The 20,529-nt window shown below is 49.5% G+C and overlaps 1 protein-coding gene across 1 annotated transcript; it reads left to right on the forward strand.

Annotated features, from left to right (window-relative positions):
- The first annotated feature begins 10,232 nt into the window (after positions 1-10,232).
- On the forward strand, positions 10,233-20,314 carry Ccne1 (cyclin E1). Its single transcript, XM_013026312.1, has 11 exons — positions 10,233-10,323; positions 10,445-10,541; positions 10,795-10,866; positions 14,779-14,927; positions 15,080-15,215; positions 15,563-15,709; positions 17,313-17,408; positions 17,645-17,779; positions 17,890-18,001; positions 18,097-18,254; positions 19,824-20,314. Exons 1-11 carry the CDS (start codon positions 10,301-10,303, stop codon positions 19,947-19,949), a joined length of 1,251 nt encoding a protein of 416 aa, XP_012881766.1. The 5' UTR covers positions 10,233-10,300; the 3' UTR covers positions 19,950-20,314.
- The last annotated feature ends 215 nt before the right edge of the window (positions 20,315-20,529 follow it).

The following is a 20,529-nucleotide window of genomic DNA, read 5'->3' on the forward strand; positions in this document are numbered from 1 at the left end:
GCAGGGACAGAAGCCCTCCTATCTCAAGTCCAAGGTCACCAGGTCAGAGAGGTACAGAGACACCGCTGGAACATTCTGGAGACAGAGGAGCAAAGGCAGCTCCCTGGAATGGAGGGTGCTTGACAAGGACTTGGAAGCTGATGATGCTGGGTAAAAATGCACAGGGTGCTATGGCTCTCGCCTGTCAGCCTAGCTGTTCAAGAAGCTGAGATCTGAGAATTGCGGTTCAAAGCCAGCTGGGCAGGAAAGCCTAGAAACTCATCTCCAAAGAACCATCAGAAAACTGGAAGTGGAGCTGTGGCTCAAGTGGTAGAATGCCAGCCTTGAGCACAAAAGCTCAGGGACAGCGCCCAGGCCCAGAGTTCAGGCCCCAGTCTCAGCACACACAAAATAATAAGTAAGTAAATAAATGAATAAGTAAATAAATAAGATTAATAGATTGACCATCCCAGAAGGGAAACAGAAAATTAGAAGAGGGCTCCAGGGCCCAGAGTCTTCTGTCGAATAAATCACAAGATATTGTGGGGTGTGCTGAGGAACTTGGGGTCCTGGCCTCCAAGTCTCTATCTTATTTTCTTTTTTGAACTGGTACGGGAGGCTTGAACGCAATCCCTGAGTACCGTCCATTAGCTTTTTGACACAAGGCTGGTGCTCTACCACATGAGCCACACCTCCACTTTTGGCTGGTTCATTGGCGATAAGAATCACAGATTGCCCCACCTGGCCTGGAACCACTATCCTCCAGATCAACAGGATCCTGAGTAGTTAAGCCAGCAACACCTGGCTGCCTCCAAGTTGCCTTAGCTCCCAGAATCCCTCTGTGCACGCCCCTAGCAGCAGTGACCTTTCACACCTGTAAATCTAATGAGTCACCATGCTGCTTAAAACCCTCGGTGGCTCTCTGGGGCTGATGAACATGCCAACACCCTGAGCAGTTACCCCTGCCTGTGTCCCCCTCTACCTTGTCAACCCCATGTTCCTACAGACACGAAAGCCATTTCTGCCTCTGGGCCTTTGCATATACGGTCCCCTGGGCAGCAGATACTTGCTTGTAGCTCTTCTGGCTGGATTTTCTTCATGCCTCAGGTCACAGGTCAAATGTGGCCTCTTGTGAAAGAACTCCTCTGATGACCAGCCTGCCTGTCTCTGTCTCTTCACCCAGACACTCTCAAAAGCTCTCTGTCTGTCTGTCTGTCTGTCTGTATTTCTGTCTCTGTCTCTGCCTCTATCCCTATCTGTCTCTGTCTGTTTCTCTCTGTTTCTGACTCCGTCTATCTCTCTCTATCTTTGTCTCTGTCTCTGACTTTCTTTCTCTGTCTGTCTGTCAGTCTCTGTCTTTCTGTCTCTCTCTGGCTGGCTTTCTCTTTCAGGTTCTGTCTCTGGCTGGCACTGTCTTTTTGTCTGTCTCTGTCTCTGTCTCTCTCTCCCTGTCACTCTGTGCCAGTACTGGGTCTTGGAACTCAGGGCCTGGGTGCTGTTCCTGAGCTTTTTCACTACAGGCTAGCATTCTACCACTTGAGCCACAGCTCCACTTTCAGTTCATTGGAGATAAGAGGCTCACTGATTCTCCTGCCTAGATTGGCTTTGGAAGGGCAACTGTGATCCTCCCAATCTCAGCCTTCTGAATAGCTAGAATTACAGGTAGAGCCACACCGGAGACTGGCTGTGGCACCTGGAACAGTCCATGTTTTTCATGTCTAGGACAGGCTGCCTGTATGGTGGGGATGGCCCTTGATCTGTGTCATTCATTTTTATGAATGAAAGTCAAGCCAGCTGGCCTTGGCCAGGGAACACCAGGGTGAGCAGAAGGAACATGGCTCGAGCCTCAGCTGAAGGCTGAAAAGAACGTGTCTCTTCTGCTCAGAGTCTGCACCTGAGGGATTGCAGCCTGGGCTAGACTGCACATGGTCTAACTGGAGGTTGTCTTGCTTTTGTGTTCATGGCATAGAGATGTCCTAGAACTCACCACACGTTTCTTGCTTGCTGACTATGCGTATAGACAACAGACTTCAGTGTTACTTAGCTAACCCTGTGTGAAGTGGGAGGAAAACATTGCAGTTAGAGAGAGAAGACAACTTTGGTTCTAATGGCTCGTGTCTGCAATCCCAGCTATTCAGGGAGGCTGAGATCTGAGGATTGCTGTTCAAAGCCAGCCCAGGGAAGGAAAGTCCATGAGACTCTTATCTTAAATTAACCAACAAAAGAGAAGTTGCACTGACATGTTGAATGGAAACCTTCTGTACCACTACTTAAAAGATAATAACATAACAATTAAAAATTAAATCATTGGGGCTGGGAAGGTGGCTCAGTGGTAGAGCGCTCACCTTGCATGCCTGAGGCCCTGGGTTCAATTCCTCAGCACCACATAAGCGAAAAAGAAAAAAGCCGGGAAGTGGCGCTGTGGCTCAAGTGGTAGAGCTCTAGCCTTGAGCTGGAGAGCTGAGGGACAGCACCCAGGCCCAAAGTTGAGGCCCCACGACCGGACCCAAAAGAAAAAAATTAAATCATTAAAAAAACACCAAAAACCTGGAAGTGGAGGTATGACTCAAGTGGTAGAATGCTAGCCTTGAGCGAAAAAGCTAAGTATGAGTGCGACACCTCAAGTTCAAACCTCAGTATGGGTACAAAATTGATGGATTGAATGAATGAATAAATGAATGAATGAATGAATCAATAAAACCAAAGCCAGGTACTGGTGCCTCACACCTATAATACTAACTACTCAGGAATCTGAGTTGGAAACCAGCTGAAGCAGGAAAATCTATGAGACTCTTATTCCTACTGATTCAGCAAAAAGCCAGACTGGAGGTGTGGCTCCAGTGGTAGAGTGCCAGCTGAGCAAGCAAGCCTAAAAGAGCATGAGGCCCTGAGTTCAAACCCCAGTACCACCACACACACACACAAACACTGAAACTATCAATGGCTTCCCCCATGGATGAGGTCAGAGGTCAGAGGAATCGAACCCAGGGCCTCAGGCATGCAAGGCAAGCGCTCTACCACTGAGCCACCTTCCCAGCCCCATGGAGGCCATTTTATATCCAAACAAAGGCCTCACCTCTTTCCTCCATTACTTGGGGATTAGGATTTCAGATATAATTTTTGTATATGTGTGCCAGCATTGGGGCTTGAACTCAGGCTGGTGCTCTACCACTTGAGCCATACCTCCACTTCTGGCTTTTTGCTGGAGATAAGAACCTTCTGGGACTCTCCAGTTTGTGCTGGCTTTGAACTGAGATCCTCAGATCTCAGCCTCCTGAGTAGTGAGGATTATAGGTGTGCTCTACCACACTCAGCTTTCAATGGGGTTTTGGTTCTTTGCTTGTTGGCAGTACTGGCAATGATCCCAGGGCCTGGTGTCTCCTGGGAAAGCCTTGTACACTAAGCCATTCCCTTCCTCAAGTCCCTTCACCATTTTTCAGTACACAATTCATATTCTGGGGCTACCATTGCTCCAGACATCTCTAGACATCTTCCTCTGGCACAACTAGGCACTCTTTCCCCTTTTAACTGAGACTCAACTAAACTCACTTTTTGGTGGTTCATTGGAGAGAAGAGTGTCACAGGCTTTTCTGCCCAGGATGACTTTGAACCATAATCAATCCTCAGATCTCAGCCTCCTGAGTAGGATTACAGGTACAGGTCACTGCACCTGGTGAAGATTTTCTTTGCGTCCTTAATACCAGCAAAAGAGCATGGCCTTAAACAGAGGCCATGTTCCCAATGCCTGTCCGCAAAAACTTTCTGTTACTTTTGCCTTTGCATTCATCCATTTATTTACCCAACAGATCTGGTTTGCTCACACCTGGGCTGGGCCCTGGGGAATGTTTCCTGCTCAGCCCAACCCCAATACCCTGCCTCTTCCTCCTGCTCCTGCTCTTCCTCTTCTTCCTCTTCCTTTTTTTTTTTTAAATCCTGCTGTTTTTAATCCAGATGTTCCCTTATTCAGGATCCAACCCATGAGGCTAAGTTAGCTCTGACCAGCAGAGGGGCAGGTTGATCCCGGCAAGAGTAAAGATGGAAGGCTAGAAAGAAAATAAATAAATAAAAAGCCAGCACATGGTGGCTCATGCCTATAATCCCAGCTGGTCAGGAGACTGAGATCTGAAGATCACCATTTGAAGCCAACCTGCCTGGGCAGGAAAGTCTGTGAGATTCTTATTGCTAATGAACCACCAAAAGCCCAGAGGTGGAGGTATGGCTCAAGCGGTAGAGTGCCAGCCTTGAGCAAAAGAAAAAGTTCAGAAACGTCACCCAGGCCCTGAGTTCAAGTTCCAAGTACTGCCACAAAAAAAAAAGAAAGAAAGAAAGGAAAAGAAAAAGAAAAAAGAAAATACATGTGGGAAACTTTCCCAGTGCCAGGGCACCAGCCTCCCGCCAGCCTGCCTGTCATTACAGCCCACAGATGTGGGCTTAGCTTTGCCAAATGGTTGCCTGAGCGGCCGGAAGCCCTTGAGTGTACAGGAATTCACATTTTTTGCTAATTCTGCAGTGAATGCCAGTGTCTGATTGCAGGCAACTTCTGTCCAATGGTGTTTTCCTTTCCTTTTTTTGGGGGGGGGGCGCGTGGCAAGGAGATAGGTGGTCCAAATTATTCACAGACTGGGACTCCTGGGAGCTCCTGGAAGGATGAGACACAGCACCCCTAGGTAACCACAGCAGCCCTGAAGTTACCAGTCTGCTTCATCAGTGAACCCCAGTAGGCCTGGTGGTGACTGAGGAGGGGCTGCCAGGAAGGCAAGGATGGGGGGAGGGAGGGAACCTCATATCCATTCTCTTCCCTAGGTCTTGCATACCAGCCAGGCCTTGTAGAAAAGGTCTCAGGTCTGTGGCTCATGCCTATAATACCAGCTACTGTGATTTGAAGATCACCATCTGAAGCAAGCCCTGGGCTTACAAGTAAGTCTAGGAGATTCTTATCTCCAACTAATCTGCAAAAAAAAAGTCTGAAATGGAGGTGTGGCTCAAGTGGTAGAGCACCAGCCTTGAGCAAAATATAGCTAAGGAACAGCACTTAGGTTCTGAGTTCAAGTCTCACTACTCGCAGATACACGTGAGCGTGCGCACGTGTGTGCACGCACAGATGAAAAAGGTCTGTGTGGGTCTGAGTGATGCCCATGGCAACTGTGGCAGCTGAATAACGTGTGACAGGACCCTTTTCCTAGTAGCTGAAACGGACTCTTGGTTGTCAGTAATAAGAAACTTCACCCCAACTCCCTATAAATCCGTGCAAACAATTAATTGGTTCCAGCATCCAGAAAGTTCCTAGGATTCCCATCTTGAGCCTTATTGGCTCACAGAGGTTCAGCAAATCAGAGACCCGCCTAGCAGCTCCACTGGCTTTGCTCTCCAGGAAGAACTTCCCTTCCCAGCAGGTCAAATTATGTGGCAAGATGGCCTCATGGCTCCAGGCCCACTTCCAAGTTAGCCTAGCAACTCCTGAGGCTTGTCATTGGTTAGATCTGGGCCCTGGGTCTAAGTCTTAACCAATCAGAAAGCTAGGAATGCGCTGCTCTGATTGGTCACATTCCTCCCTTACTTCAAAGTACAGAGAAGGGAGGTGCTTTTCAGAAAAATGTTGCTCGCTGACCAGAGGGAGATGTCTGAGCTGGCTGTCTCCAATCCCCCCTCCCTGTTCTGCAGCTGTGCCTTTTTTTTTTTAAGTCCAAAATGAGGAGATTTAACTTAAAGCTGGGGGATATGGTGGTCTTGTATAGAACAAAGCCCTCTTGTGCCTTTGGCCATGCAGAAGAAAGTAACTGGATGCTGTCATAGGTTCCCTCCCCCAGCACCCCCTTCCCTGAGTCTGGACACACATCTCCAATTCTGGAAGTGTGTACAGATTTAGTCTCTGTTCTTTTCCAATCTTGAGTTTAGCACAGGATCCATCCATGGTTGCTGCATCCTATACTAAGTGGATAAGCCCAGGTTAATTTCTAATTGATCTGGGCTGGAGCTGCCTATTGGCTGAAGGTGTGCACAGAAATGTGAGCTCTAGGGAACTGTAGCCAGGTCTCAGCAACCCTATCCCTCTCCTCACCAGCCTTGTCTCGCACCAGGCTTCCCTTATCTGTTTGGGTGTTGGGGTGTCCTTAAAAAGTTGGTTACAAGTGGTAATAGGCAGTTTGGAGGGTCTTTGAAACCTGTCAGGCATTGGGCACTAGTGTGACTCATGCCTGCTATTCGAGCTGCTCAGAAGGCTGAAGTCTAGAGGATAGAGGTTCAAAACCAGCCTGGGAAGGAAAGTCTGTGAGACTTTCTCCACTGAACCAATCAAAAGCTGAAGAAGTGGAGGAGCTGTGGCTCAAGGTGTAGAGGGTCGACCTTAGGAAAAAAGAAAAAAAGCCAAGTGAGAGCCTGAAGCGCTGAGCTCAAGCCCCAGTACAAGCGCACACACACAACAGAGCCAGTCAGGGCCTCAGGTTAAGAGAGAGAACTCCGCAAGTTTGTACTCTGCGTGGACTTGCTTCTCTGTAACCTTTGTATCCTGGCTCCTGTCCTGACTTTTCCACCAACAGTTAGAGCCAGGGTCACATAGAAAGCTAAGCAAAAGCGCCCCCAACTTTCATTCCTGAGGCATGGCTCAAGTGGTAGAACACCAGCCTTGAGTGAAAAAACTGAGACAGCACCCAGGCCCTGAGTTCAAGCCCCAGCACACACACACACACACCACAAAAAAAGAGCTAGAGAGAGAGAACAGAAAGAAAGAAGGGGGGAAGGAGGGAGGGAGAGAGGAAGGAAGGAAGGAAGGGAGGGAGGGAGGAAGCAATCCACCCTCTCACCCAAGGTGAATCAATGCTTTATGCTCTGTACCTAATGAAAATGTGCAATGAATAAAACTCACAACCCCCAAGACAAGCTACGCCAGACCAGTGGGCTCTGGTAACAGGAAAACTCCAAACTTTTAGGCCAGGCTATTGTGTTGCCTTGGCAATCTGCTCATCCTCCGCTTCACATTCTTCTTCCTTCATGTACACGTGGCACCCAAGGCTGGGCTGGGTTCTCCAGTCCACACATGAAGTCATAGTCCCAGCATTTTCTCACCCTAGCCCTCACTCTGCACAGCCACCTGTAATTTAAACCCTTCCAAATTATTTATCGATAGCTCATTTTGCCAGCTCAGTTTTGAATAGAAATGTCCAGCAAAGCTAGTCATATTGACTTTTTTTTTGTTTTTTGTTTTTTTTTGGTGTGGGTATCAAGGCTTGAACTCAGGGCTTGCTTTTTCTCTCAAGGCTGATGCTCTACCACTTGAGCTGTGAGCCACACCTCCACTTCTGGCTTTTTGGTGGTTCACTGAAGAGTCTCATAGACTTTTTTGCCTGGGCTGGCATTGAACAGGGATCCTAAGTCTCAGTCTTCTCAGTAGCTAGGATTACAGACATGAGCTAGCAGCCAGACACAAGGTCAGTGGGGTTTGTTGCTGTTGTTGTTGTTTTAACTCCTAAGGCAGCCTAGGAAAATAAGACATGGCAATTGGCTGCCAGGGATTGAAAGACTCAAGCTTAAAGCTTGTCCATCTACTTCCCTTAAGATTAAAGGAACAAAGTCATTTAGGGGAAAATGAAACAAGATATTATAAGGAAACTGTGGCTTGGTGAAGGCAACTTAGAAATAGGGTATTTAGAAACATAGAAGTGCTGTCTTTGTTTCAAAGAGAGACAACAGGATGAATTCCTTCCTAAAGGATGCATTCCTCACCCAGGGATTAATAACTGCATTTCCCACCCAAGGATTAACAACTGATAGGATGCCCCAAAATGCAGATAGCAGGGCACCTCCCTGTTTCAAGGATAAGCATCTGTTTTTATGGCAAGATACATTCTTACCTGGAAACTCAGAGGATAAGACCAGGTGTGGTTAGAGCAAAGACAAAGCACCTAGCTTTGCATAATTGGAAGCCAGACTCCCTGCCTTTACCCTATAAATACCCTAACAGACCAAGGAGCCCAAGGAGTCTCTCTTTGGATGTCTGTGTGTGTGTGTGTGTGTGTGTGTCCCAAGGAGTCTCTCTTGTGTGTGTGTGTGTGTCCGTGTGTGTGTCCCAAGGAGTCTCTCTTGTGTGTGTGTGTGTGTGTGTGTCCCAAGGAGTCTCTCTTGTGTGTGTGTGTGTGTGTCCCAAGGAGTCTCTCTTTGGATGTCTCCGTGTGTGTGTGTGTGTGTGTGTGTGTCCCAAGGAGTCTCTCTTTGGATGTCTCCCTGTGTGTGTGTGTGTGTCTCCCTATGAGAGCACCTACATTCTGCTAGTGTGCCCCTGCCCTTCTGTTTGTCTGCTTTTTTTTTTTGTCGTTTTTCTGCTTGCCTGCTTGTTTACTTACTCAATAAAGCTCTGCCAAGTTTTCTTACCATTGTGACTTGTTCAGAAATACTTATTCTGCGATTGAAGTCAAGGACCCTGAGTGAAGAGTATCTATACTGAAAGAGAAGCTCCACTAAACCTCATCTCTGTCTGGTGACACTGCCATTCACAAATAGGAGCCTCTTCTCAAGGCAAAGTGTGGAGGAGGGGGATGACCTCCTGAGTCAGGAGAAGCAATGGACATAGAGCCAGCAAGGAGCTGAGCGGGGTAAGGACCCAATGGGGGGGGGTTCTTTGGGGCCAGGACAGACTGTGGCGTGGTCTGATGATCAATAATTTGGAAGGGTTAAATCAGGGGCGGCTTCAGGGAAAAATCTCCTGGAGCAGAAAGGCCAAGCTCAAAGAATGAGTCTGTGGGGGAGGGGTCGGCATGGGGTGAGCACATGGAAGGCCCCTGAATAGTAGAATGAATGAGTGAATGAAAGAACGAATGAATGAGAAGCGCGTGGCCGGATGAATGTGCGCTCGGCCAGCAGTAACAGCTGTGGCATAAAGCCCATGAGAGGCTCCATGAGAGGAACCAGGCACTTGACCTTGGGGACATCCAGGCCCTGGATTCAGGGTCCGAGAAACTGTGTACATAGGGGGGTGGGGGTAATAAAAAAGGGGGGATGTGGCGGGAAAAACGCGCGGCAAAGCGGATGCCTGGCGGGTCTCTGCACCCGGCCGGTCCTGCACCTGTTCCCACTCGGCCCGGACCCTCCGGACTGGCAAATCCACCCGCGCAAACCACGTGGCTTTCCTCGCTAAGCCCCGCCCCAAGGCCCCCAAGCCCCGCCCCCTTCCCTGGCGCCCGCGCCAGACTTCTCCCGCGTGCGGCCCGCCCCTCCCCTCTGCCAAGCGCGCGCGCGCGCCAAGGCCTCGTAGCCACGCCTACCACGCCAGGTCCCGCCCACTACGCCCGGCGCTCCGCTCTTCTGCGCGCCGGCCTTGTCACTTGGCCCCGCCTCCCTCTCCTAGAAGCCACGCCTACGCTCCACCCTCCAATCAGACCCCGCCTCTTGTCTAGGCTCCGCCCCCTCGAGGTCCCGAGCGCCGGGCGGGCTGGCGGCTCGGCGCGGTGGGGCGGTGCTGAGGGCGGACGCGAGGCGGGCCGGGGCCCGGAGACGGCCGCTCAGCGGCTTCGGGGCCGGGCGAGGCGGGGCTTTGGCGGTGTCAGGGCGGGCTTCGAAGGCGGGTCGTGCCGGTTCCGCGCGCAGGGAGTTTTAAATGTCCCGCTCTGAGCCGGGCGCAGGAGCAGCCGGCGCGGCCGCCAGCGCGGTGTAGGGGGCAGGCGCGGATCCCGCCACCACCATCGCCACCACCAGCGTCCCCCTCGCCGCCCCCTCGCCGCCCTCGCCGCCTCCGCCGCCCAGCCCCGGCTCGTGCCTCCGTTTCCCGCGGACGTCGCTTCGGGTAAGGAGAGTGCTGGGGGCCGCCAGGCCCTGCCCGGGGCGTGGGGGGGGGAGCGGCGAGGCCGGCTCGCCGAGACTTGGGGGGCCGAGAACGGGGGGGTTCCCCGAGACCTCCAGCGCGGGGAGCCCCGACCCGGCGGCGAACTGTGTGTGTGGGGGGTGGTCCTGAAGGGGACACTGAGGCAGCGCGAGCCCCCCGGGAGGAGATGGGGTGCGGTGGGAGGTGAGGGGGGGGAGGACCCTCACCCCCCCCATCTCGACCTCGGACTTGGGGTCGTGGGCCGTACCGGAGGCGCCACGGGGGTGACAGGGCCACCCGGGGCCCCATCGGCCATTTTCCAAGGCGGGCCGGGCCAAGAGAGACTCCCGCCGCCACCCGCCCGCGCGGGAGGGGGGAGGGGAGAGGGAAGGACGGAGGAGGGGCGGGGCGGGCGGGGGCCCCGGTCCCCCCCACCCCAGGCTCTGCTCCTCATCCCGACGCTCCGTTCCCTCTCCCCCCCCTCACCCCGCTCCCCTGCCAGGCCTAAGGTCGGAGCCCCAACCCTGCGCCATGCCGAGGGAACTGAAGGAGAGGTGAGTGGTGGTGGCCTGTTTCCCCCCCCCCCGCGGGACGGGGAGTGGAGGTGGGCGGGCGAGGGGCCGGCTGAGATGGGGGAGCACTCATCGCCACCCCCCACCTCGGCTGTTACCCCAGCTTGTGCAGGGATGCCGATGCGCAGGACACCGTAAAAGAAGAAAGTAGCATCGAGTCCACTGCCCGCTCCAGAAAAAGAAAGGCAGATGTGGCCGTGGTGAGTTACAAAAGACACACAGGTGTGAGGGGGAGAGGGCCCCTCACCCCCTTCACCTTACCTGAGTACCAGACATGGGTCGCCCGTGCACACGTGGATTAGTGGGGACCGGTGGGGGGAGGGGAGCTCCCCGGGATAGAAATGATGTTCAGAACCTAATCAACTTCCCCCCCCCCCCTCCTTCTGTCTGTTGCCTTTCTTTTATTTTTTTTTCTTTTTGGTTTTTTGTCTTTGGGGGTTGGAATTTTCTTAGTTCCTGCAGGATCCAGATGAAGAAGTTGCCAAAATTGACAAGACTGTGAAAAAAAGCCAGTGTAACAGTCAGGTGGGTCAGGGGAGCTTTCCTGGGCCTGCCTGTGTGTGTAGTGGGGCCCACCTGGACCGTGCTGGGGGTTGAACTCGGCCTCACGCATGCTCTCTACTTGGCTTCTAGCTCAAGGCTATAGCAGTCTATCTCTTGAGCCACACCTCTGCTTCCAGCTTTTTGCTAGTTCATTGGAGACCAAAGTCTCATGGACATTTCCTTCTCGGGCTGTCTTTCAGCTGTGATCCTCAGCTCTCAGCCTCCTAAGGAACTGGGATTACAGTCACCAAGGCCAGGCTGCAACCCCTTGTGTTTCATAAACACATGAGATGTTTTGTCTTGGTACTTTTTGAATTTCTTCCCATCCCCTTTAGGTCAGATTTCATGCAACCTCTTCCCCTTTGTGGCTTTGACCATCCCCCCAGGCGACCAAGCAACTCCTTCCTTACCTTGACCAAGGCTGAGTCTCTTTAACCTGCTCCCAGTCAAAACCTTTCCCAGTGATTGAGTACATTTTTTTTTTTTTTGCCAGATCTCTGACACTGCAGTGTAATACTATCATAATATCAAAAGCGCCTTACAGAGAGAGTTGTTTTATCTCTCTGCCTCCAGAGATGGCTGGAGACTGTAGTTATGACTCTGGTAAAGGAGTAGCTTATCTCCAAACTAACTAGTCAGGCCTTTGGCCTTTATCACAGATAATGCTGAGCTGGAACAGAATCCGACCTCAGTGCTGTGGTCCCTAGGAAGTCAGCAATGGACAACACATGACTAGCAGCCAGGGACAGCTGGTCTGGTTGGGTGACGCACTACAGAGTTGACAGCCAGCCACATGGTGGGTGGTAGGTCCTGGAAATAAGAATTTCTGGGGAGATGCTATGCTGTGGGAGTCTGTCACAGACTTCCCAGCAGGCCTTGAACCACAGTCCTCAGATTTTGGCTTGCTGAGTAGCTAGGATTACAAGAGCCTGCCTTTCTACACATGTTGTAGACTAGATAGCTTGAAACTTTTTTTCCATCAATTTATACAGCCATGTCTTCACTCTTGGTAAAGACATAAGAACTTACTCAAGGCTACAGCAGAACCTTTTTAGCCTATTGACACAGAATTTTTGTCTAGAGGTATTTGTAACAGTTCAGCCCAGTGTATCACCTTTGAACTAGAAAGAAAAGTCATGCTAACTGCTTCATTGAGACCAGGTGGAATCTTGGTTTTTATCTTAGGCCATTTTTTCATTCTTGAAACAGGGAGTCTGTGCAGTCTGCCCTGAACGTACAATCCTCCTGCTTGGGCCTCTCAAGTCTGGGATTACAGGCAGATGCTACCATTCCTGGCTTTTTTTTTTTTTTTTTTTTTTCTGTTGTGGGGCTTGAACTCAGGGCCTAGACACTGTCCCTGAGCCTCTTTGTGCTCAAGGTTAATGCTCTACTACGTGAGCCATCATGCCACTTAGGCTATTCTTTTGTTGTTGTTGTTGGTTGTGGGGTTTGAACTCTGGGCCTGGGCTCTGTCCCTCAGCTCTTTAGCTCAAGGCTAGCACTCTACCACTTGAGCCAGAGCACCACTTCAGGTTTTCTGGTGGTTTATTGGAGATAAGAGTTTCACGGACTTTCCTGTCCAGGCTGGCTTTGAACTGCAATCCTCAGATCCCAGCTTCCTGAATTGTAGAATTACAGCCACCGACACCTGGACGCTTAGGCTATTCTTAATGAAGAGAATTCAGCAAGAGGTAGTTTTTTATTTTTGGCAGCCGTGGGTCTTGAACTCTGGGCTTGGACGCTATCCCTCAGCTCTTCAGCTCAAGGCCAGTGCTTCTACTGCTTGAGCCACAGTACCACTTCCGGTTTTCTAGTGGTGTATTGGAGATCAGAGTCTCACAGACTTGCCTGCCTGGGCTGGCTTTGAACCGTGATCCTCAGATCTCAGCCTCCTGAGTAGCTAGGATTACAGGCGTGAGCCACCAGTGCCCAGCAAGATAATTTTTGTTTGCAGTACTTGAGATTGAATCCAGATCTTTGAATGCCACTGAACTCAAGACCTAACGTTTTAAATTTGAAGCCGAATCTTAAATTTGTAGTTCTCAGAAGATTTTGCATAAGAAGAAAAAGCCCAAGGTAGGGAGACCCTGTCTAACACCTGTAATCCTAGCTATTCAGGAGGCTGAGATTTGAGGATCAAAGCCAGCCCACATCCATGAGACTATTTTCTCTCCAGTTAACCAGCTAAAAGTCAGAAGTAGAGCTTAAGTGGTAGAGCTCCTGTCTTGAGCAAAAAAGCTAAGTGCAAACACTCAGACCCTGAGTGCATGTCCCAGTACTGCCACCAAAGAGAAAAGTAACACAGGAGACATACTTATCAATCATCACAACCAATCTTTTAACAGCTAGCCCTTTTCTTCCTACGTAATGTCTGCAAGATGATCTTTTTGAAGGAAAGACTTCAGTTAGAGCATAGGTGGAACTGCATATACCCTGCCCTTTAAAAGATTAACTTTGTGGTTTACCTAATTTGTGTATGAACTATAGATTGGGGAGTGCAATAGTTTTGTTTTCTCTAGTGGCTTTCAAGATGTGCCTCCATCATCTGGCCTTGGAGGTCAGCACATGACTGTGCTTTTAGAACTTAAATGCACACTGTGGGTGTGTTTGTGTGGGTGTGTGTACTAGCACACATGCGTATGCTAGTACTGGCGCTTGAACTCAGGGCCTGGGTACTATCTTTGAACTTTTTGGTCAAGGTTGGTGCTCTGCCACTTAAGCCACAGCTCCACTTTAGACTTTTGTGTTAGTTAATTGGAGATAAAGAATTTCTCTGACTTTCCTGCCTGGATTGGCTTCAAGCCTGTTGGTCCTTAGACCTCAGCTTCCTGAGTGGCTGGGATGACAGGCATGAGCCATCGGCATCACCAGCTTGAGTTCACTCTTGAATGAAGAACAATTTAAAACACTGCTCACCAGCCCAGGGCACTCAAACTGAAAGGAAGTGGCTGTTCTCGATTTTCGGGCACAGCTGTTGGCAGGGATAGTCATAGATAATTTTCATGCCCAATTTGTGTACATCAGGTGCAGAGGAATTTTATCCAACTTTACTCTTCCCACTCCTGAACAGCATGTGGGCCTCTGAAGACGGTTTTGTGTGGGGCTGTTCTGTCTTAATAGCTTCTTACTATCTTAGTCCTTTGTGTGTGTGTGTGTGTATGTGTGTATGTCAGTATTGAGGCTTGAACTCAGAGGTCTCATGTTGTCCCTTAAAGGCTGACACTAGCTATACTATTTTTTTGTCCTGTCCTGGAGCTTGAACTCTGGGCCTGGGTGGTGTCCCTTGGCCTCTTTGTGCTCAAGGCACAAAGGCACTCTACCACTTGAGCCACAACGCCACTTCTGGTTTTCTGGTGGTTAATTGGAGATAAGAGTCTCACGGACTTTCCTGCGCAGGCTGGCTTTGAATCATGAGCCTCACATCTCAGCATCCTGAGTAGCTAGGATTACAGGCATGAGCCACCAGTGCCTGGCTTTTTTCTTTGTTTTTGGGTCTGGTCATGGGGCCTGAACTCTGGGCCTGGGCGCTGTCCCTTAGCTCTTCAGCTCAAAGCCAGTACTCTACCACTTGAGCCACAGCACCACTTCTGGCTTTTTTCTTTTTGCTTATGTGGTGCTAAGGAATCGAACCCAGGGCCTCATGTATGCAAGGCAAGCGCTCTATCACTGAGCCACCTTCCCAGCCCTTTTTTTAAATTATTATTTTAAAAGGGATTTTACTGCATAGATTCCCAAACTGTTAATAAGGGGACTGGAAACCCCAAGTGATCCCTGTGGGTTGTATTTACCTGTGTTATATGTCTGGGCCAGCCAGTCCTCTGCCTGCCGTGTTCATTTACAGATAATCAGTGAGTGTGAAATGAAGTGTTCCACAATAATTTCCTGTTTTAACAGCCTTGGGACAGTGATTCGGTTTGTGCAGACCCCTGCTCCTTGATTCCCACACCTGACAAAGAGGAGGATGAGGAGTCGTTGTTCCCCATTTCCATGTTCCAGCCTCGCAAGCGGTCACCACCCAGAGCTTCACCACTGCCTTTACTGAAGTAGGTGTGGGCTTTGCCACATGTATACACATGCATGGACACACAGTCATACACATTCTGTTGGCTCCTGGGCATGGATGGGCCTGATACCTGTCTGCAGGCCATTTGATTTTTCTACTGTTTTCCTATTGCCTTTTTTTCCCCCTCTGTAGCTGGGCGAATCGAGATGAAGTCTGGAACATTATGTTGAACAAGGAGCATGTGTATTTAAGGGACGAGCACTTTCTGCAGAGACACCCTCTCCTGCAGGCTAGAATGAGAACTGTTCTTCTGGATTGGCTGATGGAGGTGAGTTAGGGCCTTGTGGTTTCTAGAACCTTCTGTGCCATTACCATTTTAGCATGTGGTATGTGTGTGTGTCTGTACTGGAGCTTGAACTTGACCTCGGCTCTGTCTCTGAGCCTTTTGTTGTTGTTGTTAAAGGCCAGCACTCTACCAGTTGAGCCACAGCTCTTCCAACATTTTGCTTATTCACTGAAGATAAGATTCTCAGACTCCTGCCAAGGCTGTGTTTGAACCATGATTCTCTAGATCTCGGCTTCCTGAGTAGCTAGGATTACAGGTGTGAACCGTCGCTTGGCTTTTTTTTTCCCTTCAAGTACTGTTTTAAAGTATACTTATTATTTTTTTTCCAGGTGTGCGAAGTCTATAAGCTTCACAGGGAGACATTTTACTTGGCCCAAGACTTCTTTGATCGGTATATGGCAACACAAGAAAATATTGTGAAAACCCTTTTACAACTCATTGGGATCTCAGCCTTATTTATTGCTGCCAAACTAGAGGTAAGTGATGGTCATGTATGTTACACAGTAAGGGTTCATTTTTGAGCTCTAGAGAGATGAGAGAGGATGGCTAATTTGCCTATCATATATATTTTTTCTGTTTTCTTTTTTGTTGTTGTTAATCCTGGAGCTTGAACTTCGGCCTGGGCACTGGAACTCTACCACTTGAGTTCCACTTCCAGTTTTCTAGTGGTTCATTGGAGATAAGACTCCCTGATTTTCCTGCCCAGGCTGGCTTTGAACCACAATCCTCTGAGTAGCTAGGATTACTGGCACGAGCCACCAGCACCTGGCTATTTCTAATGAGAGGTCTTCTAAAGCCAAGATACATACAGAAAGTCCTAGGACCAACCTGGGAAGGTGGCTCAGTGGTAGAGTGTTTGCCTTGCATGCATGAGGCCCTGGGTTCAATTCCTCAGCACCACATAAGCAAAAGGAAAAAAGCTGGAAGTGGCACTGTGGCTCAAGAGGTAGAGTGCTAGCCTTGAGCTGAAGAGCTGAGGGACAGTGCCCAGGCCCAGAGTTCAGGCCCCACGACCGGACCCCCCCCCCAAAAAAAAAAAAAAAAGCTGAGGGACAGCGTCCAGGCCCCCATGATCAACAAAAAAAGAAAATCCTAGGACCTAACCAACCAAGAAAAAGGAATAAGAATACATTTAAGTTAATGTAGTACATTCAGCAAAAAGAAAACTGAATTCAGAATTACAGGGACTGGTGGCTCACACTTGCAAATTCTAGGTGCTCAGGAGGCTGAGATCTGAAATTTGGAGGATCACAGTTTAAACCCAGCCTAGGCAGGAAAGTCTATAAAGACTCTTATCTCACCAGCAAAAGACTGGAAGTTGAGATTGCACAAATGGTAGGGCACCAGTCATAAGCTTTTGGAAAAAAACTAAGGGATAGTGCCCAGGACCTGAGGTGAAGCCCAGTCCCCCCCAAAAATTTAGAAAGTATAAAGTTTCAGTTGGTACCAGGTATGGTTTATTCAAGTCTGTAGTCCAAGCACTCAGAAACAAGAGGCAGGAAGATTGCCAGTTCCAGGCCAGCCTGGGCAAAACAAAACCCTGTCTTTAAAAACTGCTATAACAAGCCTTAACTACCAGAAAACCGGAGGTGGCTGTGGCTCAAGTGCTAGCCTTTTAAAGAGCTGAGGGACAGCACCCAGGCCCAGAATTCAAACCCTATAACAGACAAAAAAAACCTGCTACAACAAAATATATTTAAATACTTCAATGCAGCTTTCAAATGTGTTAAATACTGAAAAGGTGAGATCTCAGTCTCCAAATAGCTGTGATTACAGATGTAAGCACTAGTACCCAGCCATGTGTTTTTTTTGTTTTTTGCCAGTCCTGGGGCTTGAACTCAGGGCCCGGGCACTATCCCTAATGCTTCTTTTTGTTCAAGGCTAGCGCTCTGCCACTTGAGCTACATACCACTTCCAGCCTTTTCTGTTTATGTGGTACTGAGGAATCAAACCTAGGGCTTTGTGCATGCTAGAAAAGCACTCTACTGCTAAGCCACATTCCCAGCCCCATGTTTTGTCTCTTTAGGGATGGGGGTTCATTTCTTAGATATGCTGATTCCATCTCCCTTGTACTCCCAGGAGATCTACCCTCCAAAGCTGCATCAGTTTGCTTACGTCACCGATGGCGCCTGCTCAGGAGATGAAATTCTTACCATGGAACTGGTGATTATGAAGGTAGTGTTTTTCTGGGGTTTTACGGTCTTTCTGGGACATGAAGCCAGGGCCTTGTGACTTTTTTCTTCTGTTTCATTGAAGATAAGATAGTCACAGATGTTCCTTTCCCAGCCTGGCTTCGACCCATGTTCCTCCATATCAGTCTCCGGGTGCTAGGTTGTGAGCTTGAGCTATCTCGGCAGTGTGGCTGTGTCCCAGACTCCTCTGCCATCAGTCTCTCTCCTGTCCTCCTGCAGGCCCTGAACTGGCGTTTGAGTCCTTTGACTGTCGTGTCCTGGCTAAACGTGTACATGCAGGTCGCGTTTCTGAACAACATGTGTGAGGTGCTGCTGCCTCAGTATCCGCAGCAGATCTTCATCCAGGTGGCTGAGGTCAGTAGTTCTCTTGCACTGGGGCCTCCCAACCCAACAGTTCCACTCCAGTAACAGGAACCCTGGGGTACCAGCATCTGTCTCAGGGTTTTCTCCCTGGTCCTCCCTAGCTCCTGGATCTCTGCATGCTGGATGTGGAATGCTTAGAATTTCCTTACGGGGTACTTGCCGCTGCTGCCTTGTTCCATTTCTCTTGCTCCGATTTGGTGGCGAAGGTTTCAGGTAAGGTGCTGCAATCCAGCCTTCTTCAAGGCGATCACTTTGGAAAACAGTGAGTGCAGCCTCGGGCTGAGCATGCACCATGTTTCTCATGGCAGGGTATCAGTGGGAGGATATCAAGAAATGTGCTGAATGGATGACACCATTCGCCGAGGTCTTCCAGGAGACGCCAAGCTGCAAGCTGAGGCACTTCCGGGGGATCCCATGTGAAGATGCCCATAATATCCAGACCCATGCCAACAGCTTGGACTTACTGGTCAGTACCCAGCCTACCAAGCCTCCTCGTCTCCAATCTCCTTACCCACACAGCCTTCTAGGCAGGATCCTGATCATCTGGAGTTTGGTTTTCCTCCTGTCTCCTCCTCACTCAACAACACATAGAAGGGCGCCGGCACTGGTGGCTCACTCTTGTCATCCTAGCCACTCAGGAGACTGAGAGATCTGAGGATCATGGTAAAAGCCAGCTTGGGTAGGAAAGCGTGAGACTCTTATCTCCAATTAAGCAGCAAAAGAGCTGGAATTGGAGCTGTGGCTCCAGTAGCAGACCCTCAGCCTTGACCACAAATGCCCAGGGACAGTTCATAAGGCCTGAGTTCAAGTTCCTGGGCCAACATACACACATTCAAAAGATATACATAAAAGGGCAGTACTTGTTCTAATAATCTTTAAGTTTACAAATTGTTTATTTACAGATTTGTTTTTAGGGTTTGTATTTGTTTTGGCAATAGGGCTTGAACTCTGGGCCAGGGCGCTGTCCCTCAGCTCTTCAACTCAAGGCTAGTGCTCTACCACTTGAGCCACAGCACCACTTCCAGTTTTCTAGTGGTTTATTGGCAAAGTCTCATGGACTTTGCTGCGCAGGCTGGCTTTGAACCATGATCCTCAGATCTCAGCCTCCTTAGCTAGAATTACAGGCATGAGCCACCAGGGCTTGGCTTAGTTTGGTTTTTTGCTTGAGGCTAATCCGCTACCATTTGAGTCACAGCTCTACTTGTAGTGTGTGTGTTTTGTTTGTTTGCCAGTCCTGGGGTTTGAGCTCAGGGCTTGGGCACTGTTCCTGAGTTTCTTTTGCTCAAGGCTAGCACACTTGAGCCACAGTACCACTTCCAGCTGTTTTTCTATTTATATGGTACTGAGGAATTGAACCCAAGGCTTCATGCATTCTGGGCAAGTACTCTACTACTAAGGTATATTCTCAGCCCCTAGTTGGTTTGGTTTTGTTTGGGGGTGAGTGGTTAATTAGAGATCAGAGTCTCACAGACTTTCTTGCTCTGACTGGCTTCAAACCCTGGTCCTCAGACCTCACTCAGCCTCTTGAGTAGCTAGGATTACAGATATGAGACACAACTGCCCAAATAGTTTCAGAGTTGGTTTTGGTTTTTGTTGCCATTACTGGGGCTTGAATTCAAATGCTATCCCCTTAGCGTTTTCACTCAAGGCTTTGCCCTTACCACTTGAGCAACACTTCCACTTGTGGCAAAATTTTTTGGTGATTCATTAAAGAACCACTGATTTATCTGCCTAGGCTGGCTTCAAACCTTGATCCTCGGCTCTCAGCCTATTTAATAGCTAGAATGACAGTTATGAGCCACCAAAACCCCTTTGAGTCCCAAATCTTTAGGCACAAGGTGTCCCTGTGAATTCTTTCCAATTAATTTACACAAATCAATTCTTAAAAAGCCATACCCTTGGGGTTGGAGGTATAGCTCAGGTCGTAGAGGACCAGCCAATGAATAGAAGTGTCAGGTATCATTCAAATTTTGGTCTGAGACCAAAAAACTAACATCCTTATTCCCTTATCTTCCTCCCCACCCCCAATCTACAGGAAAAAGCTCAGGCAAAGAAATCTGAATTGTCAGAACACCATAGATTGTCCCCTATCCCTCCTGGGCTCCTCACCCCTCCTCAGAGTATTAAAAAGCAGAGTGAGCTGGAGGAGGAGGAAGCCTGAAGCCCAGAATTGGCGTGTGGAAATGCCCGGATGTTCCCCTGCTGCCATTCAGCCTTTGCAGATACTCAGCGAGTGACAGCCCCCCTCCCACAGAAGTCTTGTGTGTGGATGACGTGGACCGGGGCAGCATCTTCTATGGAGTGCTTACACTTTTGAAACACGTGAGTCAAGGACAACAGCCACCTCCAGAACACCCGAGGGTGCTCCCCTTGCTGCTACGGATGGTGTCCTTGACCCACCTGACTCCCCGTGGAGGACTAAGGCTTGAAGTTAGAGCCCCCCTGCCCCATGGCCAGCGGGGTGGGGCGTGCCCCTTCACGTTGTCAGCCCAGTGTCCCTTGCCTTTATGAACTCTGGTTTTGTAATTGCTGCTATGTCTACCCATTTTTAATAAAGTGATACTATGTTTGAAACGTGTCTCTGTTCTCATTTTGTGTGTGTATGTGTGTGCATGTGCATTACCCAAATTTGAACTCAAGGCTTTATACTTACTCATTTGGTTTGACTGGTGTTCTACCTCTTGAGCCATACCTCCAGCCCTAAATACTATTTTTGGTGCCAGTTCTAGGGCTTGAACTTG

Source organism: Dipodomys ordii, unplaced genomic scaffold, assembly GCF_000151885.1.
Source record: "Dipodomys ordii isolate 6190 unplaced genomic scaffold, Dord_2.0 Scaffold92, whole genome shotgun sequence".
NCBI lineage: Eukaryota > Metazoa > Chordata > Mammalia > Rodentia > Heteromyidae > Dipodomys > Dipodomys ordii.